The sequence below is a fragment of the Pituophis catenifer genome, unplaced genomic scaffold, assembly GCF_029215685.1.
Source record: "Pituophis catenifer annectens isolate HBS135680 unplaced genomic scaffold, rPitCat1.0.hap2 SCAF_1, whole genome shotgun sequence".
NCBI classification, from domain to species: Eukaryota; Metazoa; Chordata; class Lepidosauria; order Squamata; family Colubridae; genus Pituophis; species Pituophis catenifer.
Window position 1 is genome coordinate 51,693,701 of NW_027256881.1, and position 20,176 is coordinate 51,713,876.

Below are 20,176 nucleotides of genomic sequence, written 5' to 3' on the forward strand. Positions count from 1 at the left end.
GGATCTTGGCTATGCAGTCCCTTTTTAATAGGGAAGACTTGAAACATGCCTCTCCTGCCTGTTACGATGGAGTGGATAGACACAAGCAGAGACAAGACAATTTACCAAGCTCCATGAATGGTTTTTAGGTAATTACCTGCATCTTGAATTTAGGCCAGAAGTACTAGCAACCAATACAGCTCATGTAGCAGTGGTTTAATATATGCCAATTGAGGAGCATGTTTCATTTTGAGCCAGTTGAAACTTTCAGATGTTCATTCAGCTTCAACTTCATTTTGAGCCAGTTGAAGCTTTCAGATGTTCTTCAAGGGCAGCCCATATACTGCATATCAAAAAGTGGACAATTTTGTCCAGACTACAGAATCAGAGGTGTTTGGAGTTATTCTGTCACAAATTCTGTTCTGGATTTAGATCTCAGATGAGGAAGAAGATAAAATAGAAGAGAAGCAGATAACATAAAATTAGAAAACAGGATGAATAGGATAAAATATTAAAACTTGTGCAAGGAACACTTGGGTTCTAATGAATTGTGCAAAAGCTTCTGAAACCATTGCTTTAGTTATCTGGGAAACTTTATGAAATAGCCTGCTGCTCACTAGATAACTGTCAAACTGTTTATGCATAAGCCCCATCTGTTTTCATAAAGGTGGTGATTTTATGCTAAAAGATAATAATATTAACACATAACAAAGAGAATATTAACTGCAAGAGTGATAATGATTTTAGATAACAAGTATCTTCTAGTGTTTGGCTTAGCACAATGATTATGAAATTTTATTGGCTATCGGTTACAGATGATAATAAAAAGACAGACAGTCAAGCTGTTTCAGCACAGTTAAGTTGCCATACAAGGACTTGCATGAAATTTCAGTTTGGTGGTGAACACAAACCTTCCAGAGTGAGAAAATCTCCTTCATATGATAAAACTGGTATGTACATCAAAAACCAAATATGCTTAATGTTATTAAAGCCAGAAATATTAAAAATATCACAAATTATTCTAGTTTTTATCCTTTGTTATTCAGTTATATATGTGTGATCACAAGCATACAATCAATTAAAAAATGTTATTGTGGTTTGTTGCACAGTCAGCCCCCTATCAAAACCTTCCCAAGGACCTGGGATGGGCAAGGACCCAAGGACCTGGGATGATGTTTGATTATGTTAAAGATATCATCACAGGATATAAACTGTTCCAAGTAAAGATAAAATGCCTTTTGTAATTGATTGATGGTGATTTTGTCAAAGCTGATGGTGTTCAAGTGCTGCTCCAGTAGTTTTGGGATTGCACCCAGAGCGCCTCTTACTATTGATATTACCTTTACTTTCTTTTTTACAGTTGTTCTATTTCTATTTGCAGATCTTTGTATTTTGTTACCTTCTCCAGTTCTTTCTCTTCTATTCTGCTATCTCCAGGCACTGCCAATTTCACTATCCAGATGTTTTTATTCTTCTTATTGACAATTGTTAAGTCTGGAATGGTAAGTGGCAAGTGTCTGTTTAAATTATATAATCCATAGGGCATTTTGGCTTCTTCATTTTCTATTTTTTTCTATTTTATGGTCCTATCACTTCTTGCTGGCAGGTAAATGGTATTTCTTGCAGATCTTCCAGTGCACCATTGTTGCTACTTTGTCATGCCCTTGTTTCTAGTCAGTTTGTGTGATCTTGCAAGCAGCTAACCATGTTGTCTACTGTTTCTTCAACTTCTTTGCAGAAGTGGCATTTGCTGTCAGTTGCTATCTTCTCAATTCTTTATATTTAAGGTTTGGTCTTGTGCAGCCAGAATTAGCCTCAATGTCTTTTTCTTCAACTTTCCTGATCTTAGCCATTACAAGCTCCTGTTATTAACTGCTTGCTTTTTTTTATGTACTGACACTGTAATACTTTGCCTTGCCGCTTTTTTATTCTTCATTTTGTTTTTTTGTAGGCCAATCTGACCTCTCCAATACTTAGTAAACCTTCCTAGTATTCTGCTTTCAGTGCACTGGTTAATTGTTTTCACTGTTAGGAAGTTTCTCCTTAATTACAGGTTGTTTCTCTCCTTGATTAGTTTCCATGCATTGCTTCTTGTCTTGCCCTCTGGTGCTTTGGAAAATAAGATGAACTCTTGTTCTTTGTGACAGCCCCTCAAATACTGGAATACTGCTATCATGACACATCTAGTCGTTCTTTTCTCTAGACTAGCCATACCCAATTTCTGCAACTGTTGTTTTTGTCTTCAGGCCTTTAATCATCTTAGTTGCTCTTCTTTGCACTTTTTCCAAAGTCTCAACATCTTTTTTTTGTAATATGGTGGCCAAAACTAAATGCAGTATTCCAGGTGCGATCTTACTAAGGATTTATAAAGTAGTACTAATATTCCATATGATTTTGATTCTATGCCTCTGTTTATACAACCGAGATTTGTATTAGCTTTTTGGGCTGCTGCCACACACTACTGTCTCATGTTTAAGTGATTGTCCACTGGGATTCCAAGGTCCCTCTCACAGTTACTGTTTTTGCCTAATCTGTATTTGTATCTGTGGTTTTTTCTGCCTAAGTGTAAAATCTTGCTTTTCTCCACATTAAATTTCATGTTGTTGGATAGGGCCCATTGTTCAAGTCTGTTAAGAACTTATTCTACTCTGAACTTGTTTTCTGAGGTGTTGGCTATTCCTGTCAGTTTAGTGTCATCTGCAGATTTGATGAGCTCCCCTTCTATTCCCTCATCCAAGTCATTTATGAAGCTATTGAAGACTACTGGGCCTAAGACGGAACCTTGTGGTATCCCACTGCCTACTTCCCTCCATGTAGATCTGTACTATTACAGGACTACTTGTTGAGTAAGGTTGTCAGTCAGTTATGAATCCACCTTGTGATGATGCTGTCTAGCCCACATTTTTTCTAGCTTATCAAGAAGTAGGTTGAGGTCTACTTTGTCAAATGCAATAAGTATAGCAATAGTATAAGTATAGCAATAGCTTTACAGCCCTCTCTAAGTGGTTTACAGAATCAGCATATTGCCCCCAACAATCTGGGTCCTCATTTTACCGACCTCGGAAGGATGGAATGTTGAGTCAACCTTGAGCCTGATGACATTCTATCTGCCAAACTGCTGGCAGCCGGTGATCAGCAGAAGTAGCCTGCAGTCCTGCACTCTAACCACTGCGCCACTGCATATCTGCTTGATGTTTTTGACTGTTATTTGCTGCTTTATTATTTCCAGTTCTTCCTCAATCTTCCTTGTTCCTAGGTGATATTTTTTGATTAGGTATTTTTGACTGAGCTATTCGTTTCTGTTAATTACATCTCATCATATTTTTATGGAAGAGACACTCTTCATCTGGATCCTCTGGTGAGAACTTTCCATATGGTTGAACTTTTGGTGTAGCTCTCATCTTCCTCAGAGCACACAAGCACCACAAACATATAGTACACAAAGTAGTGCCTCATTGGGGGCTTATTATTATTTTGTTACATCTTTTTTGTACATTTCGATTCAAGGTGGCATATATACCAATATTCCTGCATCCTATTTTCCCCAGAACAACTATTTGAGTGGGTTGGGCTGAGAAAAAGTAATTGGCTCAAAGTCACTCAGCTGGTTTTCATGCCTAATGGAGGTCTAGAACTCAATCTCCTGACCTCTGGGCCAGCATCTTAACTATTACATCAAACGTCATATAGGAGCATTTAGAATTATAAGGTATTTTTAAAAATGTATAAAATTACAATAATAAAATAGCAACCACCTAATGCTTGGTCAGCTGTTCATCCAGCTCATTATATATGCTTTCAAGCTTGTGTTGCACTCCTTTGCAAAGATTTCTGAAAGCTCAGTCTTTATTACTTCCCTGAATGACCTAAATGTTTCATGATGAGCAAGATGTGACATTCTCATTACCTGCTGGGAATCTTCAGTGTGCACTTTCAGCCTGCTTATATTGGGCAGGCTTATTCTATCTGGTGTAGATAATTTCAAAAGTTAAGAAGGATCCAAGCATAAGGTTTAAGCGATTTCTAGACTAGGAATGTCCACAACTGGTAAATCAGCTGCCCAAAGGATCGAGTTATCTGCTGCTTATCAAGAGCTGGGAAGTCAGGAAGTCTCCCAAATTGTACATAAGTTCATTGAGATGGAATGCTGTCCTATCCAAAGCTAAATTTGGAATTATCTTGGTACAAGAAGGTTCCTGAATAAATTGGAATTTTTTCTTACTAGTATTCATTCCAAATCTGTTTCATCCTTTCAAATTTTCACAGCCTCCAGATACTTGATCAAGATAAACGGCATGGGATGGAGATATTTTTCTTATCCTTATAGCTGAAGAATGGATTACTTCAAAAGTGGCTCATTCTTAATAATTTGACTATGATGAAATTCACACTTATATACACTTTAATATTTAAACATATATCTGAACATCAAAAGTCACTATATTACCTTTCTACAGTATATTGACATAACCTAATAATTACTTTCAGATGTTATGCTAAGTCATGTGATACAACTGAGCTCAACCAAATTCACGCAGCCTTCTTCACCTTTCTCCTCTTCATTATCAGAGCTAGAAACACTTGTTTCTCCTTTTAACTATCTGGTTTCTATTTTTTCCAAATAAAGAAGAAGGGATTAATATGCATTACAGTTTGTTTTAAAGAATTATATTAAAAAATTATGCTTTCAGTTTTGTTTTGAGGGAGGATGCATTTGTATTGTATAATAACTTATAATATCCTAATTTATTGAAATTAATTAACAGTCATGAAATTTAAGTATAACTTCAGGGAGTTACCTTAGGTCATGCTTACAGTACATGCTGATTGGTTTATGTTCTGTTCTAGGTCCCATTAATGATGATGCCATCTTGCATATTTTGAGACTCAGAGATAAACTTAGCTGGCAGACATTATTACCACCTTGTGAATTTGTTAAATCAAAAGATGTGGCTAAATTTCGGAAGATCCCATTACTGGTATTTTTCTTTATAGTTCATGTCAATTTATTCTATTTGTTTAAGATTCAGTCTATTATTTGTATAGGGTATATATTTGTGTAATTTGTTTATACATTTCCATCTATTGTGAGGATTATTTATTGTGGTAATGCCATAGAGCGGGGTGGGCAAATGTGGCCCTTTTACAACCTGTGGACTTCAACTCCCAGAATTCCTGAGACAGCCAAGCTGTCTCAGGAATTCTGGAAGTTGAAGTCCACAGGTTGTAAAAGGGCCACATTTGCCCACCCCTGTCATAGAGCACAGGTGTGCATCATGGGCCAGATTGTGATATATCGCAACATTTTTTGCCTTTGTGGAGCTGGGGTGGGCATGGCCTGCATGTGACATATTTGGTCCGTGTTTGACAGGTCTTCTATAAAATGTTGTCCATCCCATCCCTCCCCCCTTTTTTTTCTGGCTGTAGATTTGAATTGTTATGTGCAAGTACTGTGGTCAGCATAGAGGAGGATTATTCATTTTCCATCTGGACAACTCTTAAGTCAGCCTTTTTTTCCTCTAATATAGTTTCCTTTAGATATTTTTTACTATAACACTATTTTCTTTAAAAAAAAAACTTTCTTCTGACATGTTCTATACAATCTCTTTAGTCATTACTCTGAAGTAAGTAGTAACCATAACAGGAATTGATGACTTTTCTTGGGACAGATGTTATAATTTGCTGTCAGGACAAGATGAAGGCCACAAATGATACCAGAAGAGTGGTGGTAAAGAGAAAGAAAAGAGCTAATGGTTTATGACCCACTTTTGGGAATTTACATTTTAAGAGAGAAAATTGGAGCAGAAAGTCTCTTCAAAGCAAATTATTTCATTTTCATCCCTTAGAAAGCTTCTAATTGCCACCCAAATAGCCCAATATCAAGTTTATGACTTTTAGCAGTAGAATGGCCAATTCTGAGTGACATAATTTTGGACCATTTTAGAGGGCTTGGTTATTTTAAGGCTGGGATTGGTGTGGTTTTCCTCTCAGAGACCACCAACATGTTTATCATCTTATTTTCTGAGAAGAAAGCAAAAAAATAAACTCTTTTGCTGATGAATTTTGGAGGCACAATCTATGAGTACAGGGAGGCTGCATGCAGTGTAAGGGATGTCCACATCCTCTGTAGAAGAAATAACGTAATTTATACTAATAATATTTTCCTGTTGTAAAGGTTAAAGCTATTATATGTATCTTTGGAAATAGTCATCTGATTCCTGTCCTTATATAGTAGTCCATTTTGGACTAGCAACAACTACAATAAAGATTATCTACCTTGATATTTTAAATATAACTATTTTAAGTATATAATCTCATAAAATGTTGTATCGTTTTGGAAATGATTAGTTTCTAAGATCAACTCTTTATTAAAAGTATTTTAGATGGGGCTTCTTAGATTAATGATAACTTTGTTGTTATGTTTCTTGGAAATGTATCAAATTTTAAAGAAAAAGTTTTATTTTTTATTTTATTTTATTTTTATTTATGCCTTTTATTTTTTTTCTTCCCATGTTACCAGTAATAAATAATAAGTTGTATACAATTTTTTTTAATTTGGAAAAAAAGACTAAAGCTGAAGTATTCTGAAGTATTCTGAAAATACTTAATTCAGGAGTAGACTCTAATTCTTCAGGGGAAAGGAGTTTTGCTCAATAGAAGTCAAGAATATCCTTGAACCAGAGAAGGAATGCAGCTACAATGTATCAAAATGTGAAAGCAAAACAACAAATAGAAGAGATGGTGGATAAACTCAACAAAGAATAGAAAATACAGGTACTTACTTTTCAGTAAGTACAGAAAGTACAGACACATGAAATGTGAGAAACACAATTAAGGAGTTAATAATGTAATTTTCAAAACATAACAATTCCATTAACAATGAACCTGTCTGCTAATATACGTTGTGACAATAATATTACCGAGAAACTACAGATGTTATCACCATAGTCTTTAAAATTCTAGGAAGAATTTTCAAGAATATAGGGACTCAACTATCCTTCTAGATGGTAGAAAAAAATGGAAAAAGAAAACAGAAAACTACAAATAAAAAAATAATTCCAGAAATGATATTGGTGAAAAAGATTTAGTTTTTAGTTATCTCATTAATGGACTGCTGGCCATAAGAGCTGAAGAAATTATATTTGGCAAAAGTCTTGTAAACGTCAATTCTGTGGATGTTAGTATGAAAATCCCAATGTATCAACTTGAAAGACTTCTGCATCAGAAAAGTGAAAATGTTGTTTTAAGGGGGCCTATTATGCAGTTATATAAATCAAAAAGAATATTTGTTTATAGGTTCATGGCTTGTTATCTGTAGATGTTCCAGATATTGGATGTGAAGGAGAACTCTTAGTACAGGAAGGTAAATCTATCTTTGTTACTATCTACTCACCCATTCAACCAACATGTAATTAAATTTTGGAATTCATTACCATGATATATGTATGCTGGTTTCACAAAAGGATTGAGCCAACTCATGGAAATAATGGGGTTCAGTAACAATTAGCTTTGATGACAGTGTGACTGTCTCTAAAGACTATATGTTGGAAGACTAGTGGAGATTTGTATTGCCCTCACCATACTTGCATTTAAATGAGTTTTAAAAACTTGGCTGTAGAAAGATCTATTTTGAAATTAGAATAGTCCATTTTGATTCCAGAATATTCCATGATGAAATATTTTGCACTACCTTACAGGACAACTTGCAGAATTTCCACTGACCATTCATGACAGGGAAACATTTGGATATATTGAACTGCAAATTTGGATATATTAATCTGCAATTCAGGATACTAGTTTTGGAGGCATGGGCCTCATATATGAAACTAATAGCTTCTTTTTTATAAACATTCATTGAACTGTCAAAGAATGTGACAGGAAAATTCTGACTAAAGATTCTCCTCCTGGCATTTAACGAGTAACAGTTTGAAACTTTATGGAAAGGAAAATGTGAGATCTATTGCAGAAAAAGGATATAGGAAGGAGAGAACAAGCAAGGTAAATGCTCTGCCTAAGAATTCTGCAGTTAACAGATGTGATCTTGGCTTCAGATAAATTTACAGTCATAAATAACCAAACCAGTGTTGTAAAAATTGACAATTACTATGTGAATGGAGCAATTAGTAATTAGTAAGCAAATAAAATACCCCACAGAGTTTATCAATTCACTAGAAATCAGTATTAACTGCGTATTAAATTTTAAAAGAATAGCAGTTATAATATTTGTATAAGAAACAATGGATATTAATAATTAAAACTACTGCAAATTATGCATGAGTGAAATCAAATAGAGTTTAAGTTTCTTACAAGTTATGCAATTACTTCCAAAAAAAGTATTTCTGGCACTTACAGAAAAATTTTTCAAAATACAAATCCAACCATTTTATATAAAGCTTGAATTTACAATGGAAATCAGAATCAAGGACAAAACAATGAATTACACTATATCTGCAAGAAGCTAAATATATAATTAGCAATAACATGTATTTCCAGAATCAAATCAAAGAGCCTTGATGGTACAGTGGTTAATGAACCCTGTTATTAACACAGCTGCCTGCAATTTCTGCTGGTTCGAATCTCTCCAAGGCTCAAGGTTGACTCAGCCTTCCATCCTTTCTAAGGTAGGTGAAATGAGGACCCAGTTTGTGGGGGCAGTAAGCTGACTTTGTATAAAAAATATACAAAGAATGAAGGCTATTGCTTAACGCATTGTAAGCCGCCCTGAGTCTCCGGAGAAGGGCGGCATATAAATCAAATTAAAAAAAAAAATCATTTGAAAACTTGCCAAAAATTCACTCAAGAAATTTATATTTTGTATGTAGCCTTTAAAAAGTGTGAAATAGGAAAAATTAAGACCAAGGTAGGAAAAATACACAAAGAGATGCCTTGAGAAATCTTTTATATGTTCTCTTGTACATGACTATTTACTCTCACTTATTCTTGATCAAAATACTTACATTCATTGTTTTGAACCCTACATTTATCAAGCTGCCCATGAGTGCTGTGCTCTGTCTCTCCCTCCCCCCGCCCCCCGCCCCCCCCCCCAAATATCAATTGTCAGATGATTCCTCTTCAAAGTAAGAAGAAATGGGTTTGGAAAGCATCATATCTAATCTAATCTGAGAATAACCAACCATGAAACCAAGGTTTTCCTGAGATCTTTGGAAGACTTGCTTGCACATAACTTCAGCATTACAAATTCCATTTTTAACAAACAAACAAAATTGAAAATAGTTTTTAAAAAAACATAGTTGGGAATAATTTTACTGTGTATATAATTGCTGAAATAATTGTCATGTCACATTCCTTGATTACCTGAATTCTAGAATTTTAGTCTGCTCCTTGTGTTTTTGAAAATTTATCTGTTCTTTTTAATTTGTCATGTTGGAATGATTTTTTTTAAAAAGTTTTTTTTATTTTTTACATAAACAGACAAACAAACATACAATGCATTTTTTCTGAACAGAGTATTGGCCGATTCCCAAATTTAAACAATTTTTAGTCATTTTAACACAATTTATATATTCCCTTTTTGCCACAGTATTTATTCTGTCTATTTTTTTTAATAAACCAATATTACCCTTCATCCTAACCTCTAATCTTAACCAAATTCAATTTTTCCCTTCATCTCTATATTAACACCCTTAAATTTAAAATCTCAGATAGTATACTTCCTAATATCACAATAATTCATTTCTTATCGAAATATGAAACCAAAATGTTTTATACCATACATTTGTTTAAATCTTATTCCACATCTTGATAAAGATCAGTTAATTGTATAACAATCTTTTCTCTTTATATGATAATATTAAACCAAATTACTTTATACCATATATTTCCTTGAATCTTATCTCTAATTTTCAATTACTTTGTCAAACATATGTATTTATATATCTTCAAACAACATCTTAATCATTTCTACTTTCACCACAATCTAATTAATTCATAATACAATATCATTTCACCTTTTTTCTTTTTTGATTAGATTCCAAATATACAGTTAAAATATTCTAATGTATTACAATTTCCCTATTTCATATTTCTAAAACTTATCATTATATAAACTCCTTCAATTCAATTAAAAATATAATAATTTTAGGTAAAAATATTCCAACTATTACCATCTCATTTATCAAACTTATTCATATTTCTGACACTTATTTCAATTCATTCATACATCCATATAGTTTTCCATTTTATATTACTTAATTAGTATCACATTCTCATCTTTTTTCTAACATTCATTACATCTATAAATCTTAGTTCAATTCATATTTCAATTCCATTTCCATTCCTATTTTTTTTATTTTTATTTCCCCTTCTTTTCATTTGTGCTTTAAAAGCCTGAACTCCCCTGTTTTGCCCTGTATCCATTATTTTCCATCTCTTTTCCCTCCTTCTTGTTTTTCCACTGTTAATCCCAGTGTAATCATATAAATTTTTTATATTCTTTCTATTCCACCCTTTTTTCTCTCTTTGTCTCTTTCCACTCTTTCTATTTTTTCCATTGTTAATCCCAATGTAATCTTTAAAATTCTCCTTTTTATTGTTACTACCAACATAATCATTTAATTTTCCATAGTCAATCTCTTTGTCTTCTTCTTTATTGTCAATCTCTCTTTCTTGCTTCTCATTTGTTATTTCCTTGTCAGCTTGCATGTGCTCTAACACAATTTTTGAATCGTCAAGTTTCAATTTTCCATGCACCATTATAGTCATTTCCCTTACTTCCATTTTCAGTGACAGCTACATCATTTTCATCATTTCCTTAAGTTTCTGCACCATTTTATTCTTTCAAAGTTAATATTATTTCACTTTAAAGTTGCGTTGTAATCCTCCTCTTTTAATCATCAAAGTCAAGCTGCTTGCAAACAAAACAAACCCTCTTCAGAAGTTCTCACAGCTGTTATCACTATCAAAGGTCAAGGTTTTTCCAAAGCAAAAATTCAGTGTTGTAATGATCTTATTTCTCCTGAAGAGGTCTCTCTACAATCCACAATTCCAGTCAGCAGCCTGAAAAAGTATCCATTTTGTTTGCAATCCACTTTAACAATCTTTACTAATTTTGTTTTTTCCTCTTCTTCTTTTTTACCTTCATATACACCAAATCAGTTTAAAATTCAGTTCACATCACAAAGTCTGTTTTTTCCCTCTTTTTTTTTTTTCCCTGGTACAAAACTTCTATTACAGGGCTTAATTTTAAGTTTCTCTTTAGTTTTTCCAACATTCAAAAAAGAAATCTGCTTTTTTTCTTCCCAGTCTTCTGGACAATTATGGGATTTTTCTTCTAATTTTTAAAGTTCTCCAAATATTTTTATCCAAAAGTCAATTTTCTTTTTGGGTTTTGTCACTTTAAACTTCCATTTTAGCCTTCTTCCTTCCTTTCTCCCGTGCCCATTAGCCACTGTTATTCCGCTGGGGTTCTTTAACAAATTTAAAAATCTTTACCTTTTTTTGCCTGTGAGCTGGCAATCACTCACCTGGGGTTCATGCTCCGTTCAAATCACCACTCCTCAATATTTGATCCGGTTGCCCCAGCTTCTTGACAGTCACAATGGCCGCCGCCCCCGCTGCCGAGTCAGAGTTTCCTCTGACCTTCAAGGAACTTGCCTGTTCCTCTTGGTCTTCCGAGGTGCCTCTCCTTCTTATCCCTATGAGATAGTTCTGGTCCGAAGACCCCTCGGCAGCGGCTTGTCAGCCCTGGATTTCACAGAGCTCATCGGAGCCCGCTATTTCCCCGACTATCTTGCCGCGATGCTTCCGGTAGAATCCCTCATGTTGGAATGATTGATTCTTTAACTCCAGCTTTGATTTTCTGGAACTCTCTATTTTTGATTTTATGAAATCCGGCATTGATCAGAAACTCTTGTGAGTCTCTTTTTCCTCAAAATATGCAGTTTGACTTAGGACCAAGTGGCATATCTAACACTAATAGTCTATTCCAATTGATGAGATTTACTGACATAACTCACATAAAACATATTCAAATACTTTATGTGTGAAATAGTAAAAATACAGGACATTCTAATACTATTACCATTCTTCTTCTTCTTGTGCCATATCCGTCATCAGACGTTGGCAATCATGTTGGCAATAGCAATCAAATTCTGAAGTGAAAATATTTGTGTAGAATAAAAATAAAATATATTTTAAATTAAACCCCAAATAGATGTAAACAATATGAATCTCAAATATTTAGTAAAGGGACCGTCAAGGCTGGAGTTATTAGATTCAAATTCTCTGGCTTCAGGCTATATGAGGATTGTTAGAGAAGTTTAAATTTAGCAAATTGAGTTGCCTAAAATAGAGGAAGGAGGAAGAAAAAGATACCAGAAGGGACTTTTGGGAAAAGAGAAGGCCTTGGGAGATTCTGAAGTTTTTCTGTATTTTGACCTGAAAGAAACATAATCAAAATAAATTATGTTCTTTGTAAAACGAATGGATAGGTAATAAGAGACATAGTGAAAATAAGGAGGCAGAGGTTTGGGAGCAAAGAGTCTAACAAATGTTTGAAGATTTTGTGAAATAGTTGTGATATGATTTTGTATCTGTTCATTTTTTTTTTCTAGAAGATATAAAATAGAAGATATAACAGCAAGGCAGTAATGGAAATCATCATCACAATCATCTATGGCTCTGAGCCTTATTGTTGTAGGGCTACATTCCTTCATTTTAATAGTAAAGGAGCAAAAAAGAAATGCTGTCTCTCTGACACACAAATCTTAGGAAGATCATTAAATCTGAAACCCTTGTCTATCTATTAGAGCATCTAGCACAGCATTGCAGAGAAATCTTACTGGGTCATTCTATACCACTAAAAGAATGTATTAGCATGCAGCTCCTAGTTTATTTCCCATACCTTAGTGGTAGATGGCTGAACTTAGAAGCATGTCTTTTACTGCGTTTTGGATATTTTTAAAAAAGGTTTTTTCATTAATAATACAATTAAAAACATTGGACATGGTGTGACTTTTCCAGTTTAGATATTTCCGTCAAGTTTTACCTTGCAATAAATACAGTTCCTTTTTGCTATACAAGTATATACCATCTATCACAATTCAAACACGTAAATTCTTTCATCTATAAAAGTTACATCAATACCAATTTCATTCTTATCTATCGCAGAAGATTTCTAAATTTTCAACTCATCAATGATCCTTTATCCCAGCATTCCTCCTCCTCTCCAACCAATAATACAATTTATTTCAGATTTCGTAATATTCTGTTTCACTCTTATCTTTGAGTAGTTCCAAAGTCAACCTGTCCATTTCAGCACAAGTTAATATCTTAACTAATACTTCTTCTGAGGGGGTCTTTTTATTTTTCCAGTTTTGTGCGAAGGCCAATCTTGCTGCCGTTAGAATATGTAACATTAGTTCCCTTGTCATATTTGTCCATTGTAATACCCAGTAAAAAAAGTTCTAGTTTTAACTCTATATTTTACGTTGATATCCCTTCCAGCCATTGTTTTATCTGATACCAAAAGTTTCTGGCTTTTGGGTCACATATGATAAAAAGTCCCTGGCATTGCCTTGCATTTCCAACACATCAGTGAATGATTTTTGCTCATTTTGGCTAGTCTTGTGGGTGGGAGATGCCACCTATTGAACATCTTGTATAGATTTTCTTTATACGTGGTAGCTAAAGTAAGTTTTCTATTTCTTTCCCATAATTCCTGCCAATTGTCTAAATCGATGCTATAACCAAAGTTTTTATTCCAAGTTAATATGGTTTCTTTCACTTGTTCTTCAAACATAGCTCTGCAGTTCTGGATATTTGAAGGACTCTACTTTCTAGATTTTCATTACCTGCTTCTTGCATGAAATGTACTAGTTTGGCTAAAGTAAAAGACAATTGAATAGGTGGCACTTTTGGCTTAGTAGGAAAACTAGGGATTCTTCCCTCAGACCCTAACATCTGTTCTCTTGATGGCTATTGTTTCCCTTGGCAATAACAGTTATGTGTTTTCTCTAGACCATAGTCTTGGTTCTCTTTTTTTCAAAGAAATAATACAAAAACTTAGGAGATACCGTGGTTAACTATATATATTTTCTAGGTTGGTTGTTAGCATGAAGTTAGTCCAAACAGAGGTCCAAGCAAAGACAGTTATAGTTCTGCTCTGCCACTCATAGAATACAATAGCTGAATTACATTTGAGTGGTTTAATTAAATATTAAAGAATACTGCTCAAGGAGGAATGAGAGGGACAATGAGAGAAGAAACCAAAAGAAAAATTATTAACTGGAATGTAAATGGTCCTACATGATTAAATTATTAACAAAGGGTACTGGATTTATTAATGCTCAATTAATGCTCCTAACCAATTGATAATTGATTATCAATTAACCAGATAACCAGATACCTTCCCTCAGGAAATGCTAACAGCTACTTATGTAGTTTATCTAAATATGTAGATCAGAAGTGTCAAACTGGCGGCCCGCGCGCTGGATGCATCATGCACGCCCACCCAGCTCCATTAAGGGAAAAAACATCGCAAAATATGTTTGTCAGAATATTCATGACTGGGAAGACATGGTAACAAAGTGAGCCAATGAATAGGCATAGCAACTGGGTCAGCCAATGAGAGCTGTTTAGAAACAGAAACTTAAGCAAGAAGTCTGAGTGTGGCTTAGGTTTTAAGCTCTGAGCTCTGAAGCTGCAAACAAGTCTGAAGTAGTCTAGTCTGCCTCTCTGAACTGATCTGAAACTGAAGAACCACTTTTGGTATTGTATATATTACTTCATGTGTTATTATGTATATAAAGTAGTTAATGAAGCCTGTTGAATCAGTTTACCTGTGTGTGCTTTCTGGATTTGATTTTGCAACAAACTCTGTCAGTGTTGTGATGGCAACATGACACTGCAAGTTTGACACCTGTGATGTAGTTTATTTAAGATTTTAACCATTCACTACCCAAGAAATAATTTAGTTTTTCTTTAATTACAGAATTTGATTTTGTTGGAACAGCCAATGTATGAAAATATTTCATGGTTCCTGTGACTCTGTCAATATCTAATTGATTGCAGAACCATTACAAAGACAACGAATATTTTTAAAGCCATCTCAAAATTTTGGTTAAGAACTATGCTTAAATTGAATAAAGAAGTTCTTTATAAAATGGTTTCAAATGTTTTATGCATTATGGAGGAGAAATAGAATACTGATGGAAATTTTATTATACTGATTGCTGAATGAGAGGAAATGTTTGAAAATGCTTTCTAAAGTTATTGAAGCTTCCACAATGTAGTTCTTCCTATTTCCTAAGTAGAATTTATGGTTTTCCTTGATCTTTTATTCATTTTATTTAATAATCGTATATAATCATTGGAACGGACTACTTTTAGGTAGTTGAAGAGTACCATTACACTCTGCTATCATCTTTCTGCAAAGCAAAAACACATAGTTGTTTTAATTTCACTTCATGGTTTCTAGTTCCCGATCATTCTAAATGATCTGGATTTCAGGACCCTTCTCTGAACCCGTTTCAATTTTTCTGAATATTACCTTTTACATTTTACTTTATTTTACATCAGTTCAATTTAAATAAGTGCCTCAACTATGGTATATCCTATATATTTTAACAAAATGAATTATGATGTCTGATTATTAACAATTTTAGTTTTTATAAATAATTCATGTTTAACAACTTGATTACTGTTTTCAGGATGACACATTAAAGAAAGATGATGGAGAATACATATACTGTCTTATAAGAAGTAGGGATGACCCCAAAGCAGCCTACAATCCATATGATCTTCAAGTAGTCTCTGCAAATATGGCTAGACAAAGTAAAGAATATTGGACTATTAGTGCCTCATATGTATCCAAGGTAACAAATTGCTTTTCACAGTCCAGAAATAGCAAATTACTGTTTCCTGATTATTTCTTATTTCTAGTTTTTTCCCTATACTTCTGTAGAAATGTAAAGTTCTTGTGCAGTAGTTCATGCCTTAGAATTCAATTGAATTGAAGCATAAAATAAAATAACAAAATAAAATAAAACTTTATCTGCATTTCCCTGAGGAAAGATATAACAACAAAACACAGACAAGCAGTTGGAAAATATTAATTCACACTTGTACTCCCTAGATGTTTTTTCAGAAGGACAGCTTGTGCAAGAATAGAACGGTAAGCACTGTCAGACCGGTTCTGACCCTTTTCTGACTGTGCTTCTGAACTGTTGAACAAACAATGAAAAACTCTAATGTAAACTTTAAAAGAATAGAAGAATAGAAGTGTTCTGAAAATATCAGCTCTGCTCATTTTACTTCCCCCTCCCAACAAGAACAAGGAAGAGTGGATAAAATGTTGCTTTTTATTCATTCTTTTGCCTTTGGGATACCATGTCCACTGTATTTTTTTTTTCTCAAGAAAGTTTTTTTCCAATAAAATGCCAAGTGACGTCACCCTCTAGCTATCTTGTAGAAACTATTAAAGATGGCTGGTCCCCATCATATTGGGTATACTTATGTATATTATTTAATGAAAAAATTGATAAAAATAAAAGGGTTTGAATAAAAAAGTATGGGTGGGTTTGCAGGCCACAAAGATAGTTTGTGTACAGTATTCTCCCCCCCCTCCTTAAAAAAATAACTGCAAAGAATGATAGCTGCATCACTATTTATTCTTTTTGTAATTCACCAGCACCCTCTAAAGGTAAAAATATAGAAACATTACAGTGCAGTGGAGCAGAACAGATTTTTCAGTTTCAGTTTTCTGTCACTGCTGTCTATTTATCTTTCAGGAGTAAGTAATATTTGAGGAATTAGTGATCATTATCAATATTTAGCTTCTGAAATTAGAAGACTACAAGAGAAGTGGTGGTATTGAATTGTTTATAATGTTTCTTCCATGGGGTAGAGTGGTAATAATGAGAATGGGAGCAGTAGGTTTCTTGTAGCCAAATGGCTTCCATTCCAAAATTCAAAAATAATTGTTAATTTTTGGTGCTGAATTTTAGTAGCATAATTATGAAACAGGGTTCCCCCCCACCCCCCACCCCGCTTTTTGGGTGGGAATTTAAGAATGGGAATTTAAGTGGCTTGAATTGGAGCTCTCAGAGCTTCCAGGTTCCATCCCCACCCTTAATTTTGAAAAGTAAAAAAAAATAAGCCATTTTCTCACCAAACTTTAATATAAATTTGAGGTGCTAAGATGCAGATGGAGCTGTACATAGTCTGTGGACAGATGCTACTCACTCCTGCTTTATACAAATATTATTGTGGTTTCCTTTGGCAGGAATGTTGAGGAATGTGCTATAAATCTGAACAATCAGATTTTCCTTAAAAAATTATTTAAAAATTATGATGATGGTGTAGAAAGTTAGGACCCACCCCGTTCCTAGAAGAATGAAATATTTTATGAATTATTAAAAAGGAAGAATATTATATTTCCCTAAAGGGAGAAATATGCTCTTGGAGACAGAAAGCAGCCCTCACCTTTTTTAATAGTCCTCAGCAAATGTCAGCACTTAAAGAGATAGATAGCTCTCTTCATAAGCAAATACCCTCACCCAAGATCCAACAAAGGTAGGATTAGCCCTCAGCCACAATAGGAATTGCCCAAAGCCTCTTTAATGCATCATCTCAGCAGTTCAAACTTCAACTAAACCTGGGAGCTCAGACAACCTCAGCTATGACCCCTACATAACCCCTACATGCCCCATGGGAGTCTGACAACAGACAATAGAATACATTTTTTGCACAGGAACAGGAAGCTCAAGTGCAAAGCCCAAGAGAAGGTATAAAAAAAACCCCACTCTCAACTCCATGTGGTCAGCTGCCCAGAACCATCCATGTGCTTCTGCTTCATCAATAAATGGACCATTTTTTCCAATCAGCCTCCAGCCTCCATTTTGTCTGCAGTGTCTTTCTCCCAGCTTGAAACTGAAGCAGATGGATATTTCTCCCAACGATGGAATGTAAATTCATAAATACTGAAATATAGTTAAATATCCTAATTAGCTTTTGCCTCATTTTCCAGTTCACTTCCGTGTGTGGAAAACAAGAAATGGAAATATGTCCAGTAATGGAATGGTTATATGAAAGGCAACTTTATAATGTGTTACATAACATGGATTTATATTTTAATTTCAGGTAAGAGATATTTATGGTACAAAGATATGTCTGCAATTGTTAACTCAATCTGTAGTAGGATATTTTGGATGATGTGATTGGTTATGTATGACAAAACAGTTCAGTGTGGAAACTCTAGCATTTTTCAGCTATACAGATTTTCTATAGAAGTTCATTTCCCCATATTCATTCATCCATCCATAACTCTCTGTTATGCATCAAAAGATGATTACCAACTCAAAGCCTTTCCTTTTTGCACTTTTCTCTATATCAGAAGTGTTTAGAAAACTTTTTATAGAATTGATAAATAAATCTCATGACAGAAGATTCATAGTCAACTGTATTCAGGGAATTCATTATGGGGGATTTTTTCCCAGAGTTTTGCTTTCAAAAAACAAAAATCACAATGTACATTGAGGGTTACCAATTTATAGCACTTTTTATTTCAGCATTTGAGATAGGACAACATAATCTTAATATGCGCAAATAGCAACATGGATAGATCCCCCAGGGATATTTCTTCTTGCACCTTAATATAAAGTTAGCTTCCTACTGTACTGAACATCTTCATTTCAAACCCAGCTATCAAAACACATGCAGTGAGATTTAAGACTACACCAGATGGTATGTCATAGAATCAAAGCACTGAAAGGAAACTTTGAAATCTCCAGTATAACCCTTTCCCAAAGAGGAGACATTATACTATCTAGGACAAGGGATTGTCCTATCCTTTTTTGAAAACCTCCAGTGGCAGAGCACCCACAACTTCTGAAGGCAAGTTGTCCCATTGGTTAATTGCTCTCACTGTCAGAAAATTTTTCCTTAGTTCCAGTTCGGATCTCTCTTTAACAAGCTTCATTGCTTCTTGTCCTACCCTCAAATGCTCTGGAGAATAAGTTGACCCCTTCTCTGTGATAGCTCTTCAAGTACTGGAAAACAGCTGTGTCATCCGTAATCCTTCTCTTCATTAGACTAGACATGCCTAGTTCCCTTAACTGTTTTTTATATGACATATTTCCAGACAACTTATCATCTTCGTTGCCCTTCTCTGCACTCTTTCTAAGACCTCAGCATCTTTTTTATATCATGGTGACCAGAATTGAAATCAATATTCCAAGTATGGCCACACTAGTGCAGTACAGGGTGATACTATCATTTCTTGTGATCTTGATGCTATGCCTCTGTTGAAGCAGCTCAGGACTTCATTTGCTTTTTTGGCAGTTGCAGTACATTACTGATTCATACTTAAATGATGGTCCATGAGGACACCAAGCTCCCTCTTGCAGTTATTGTTGAGTCAGATACCACTTATTCTATATCTGTGCATTTGGGTTTTCCTGCCTACAGTAAGTGCAGGACCATGCTTTTTTCACCACTGAATTGCATCTTGTTTGGCTAGGGCCCAATGTTCATGTCTGTCAAGATCATTTTGAACCAAAGTTTATCTTCTGACAAGGTGTTGACAATTCCTTCCAAATTTGATGAGTTACCCTTCTCTTCCCTCATCTAGATAATTTATGAAGCCTATGACAGAATCTTGAGGTACCCCACTGCATGCTTCCCTTCTTGTAGATATAGTTTCATTAACAACTACATACTGAGTGCAGTTGGCCAGCCAACAGTGACTCCATCTGGTGTTGGTATAGTCTATCCCACATTGTTCTCTCTTACCAAGAGGTAGGCTGTTGAAGAAGGAGTAATGTCAAATATCTTACTGAAGTACATCTCCACTATATAGATGTACTGAAGTACATCTCCACTACAACTATATCCACAGCATTTCCATCATCCGCTAATTTAGTCACTTTATCAAAGAAGGCAATAAGATTTGGTTGGCATGATTTCTTTCTTAACAAACAAATGTTGGCTTCTAGTGATTGCTTTTTTCATTTCTAGATGTTCACAAATCTGCTATTTGATTCTTTTTTTTTTAAATTTGATTTATATGCCGCCCTTCTCCGGAGACTCAGGGCGGCTTACAATGCGTTAAGCAATAGTTTTCCCAAGTATTGATACCAAGCTGATTGGTCTATAGTTTCTTGGATCCATTTTTTTCTCTTTTGAAGAGTGGAATCATATCATCTCTTTTCCAGCTGTCTGGCAGTTTCCCCATGCTCTG

The 20,176-nt window shown here is 34.6% G+C and overlaps 1 protein-coding gene across 1 annotated transcript in view; it reads left to right on the forward strand.

Annotated features, from left to right (window-relative positions):
* The window catches only part of DNAH14 (dynein axonemal heavy chain 14), a 238,523-nt gene that overhangs the window by 7,054 nt on the left and 211,293 nt on the right, over positions 1-20,176 (forward strand). The window contains exons 4-9 of the mRNA XM_070957448.1: positions 795-929; positions 4,828-4,958; positions 7,276-7,332; positions 15,648-15,812; positions 17,966-18,078; positions 19,630-19,697. Of these exons, the coding sequence (XP_070813549.1) occupies positions 795-929; positions 4,828-4,958; positions 7,276-7,332; positions 15,648-15,812; positions 17,966-18,078; positions 19,630-19,697 (669 nt within the window). The remainder of the gene's footprint in view (positions 1-794; positions 930-4,827; positions 4,959-7,275; positions 7,333-15,647; positions 15,813-17,965; positions 18,079-19,629; positions 19,698-20,176) is intronic.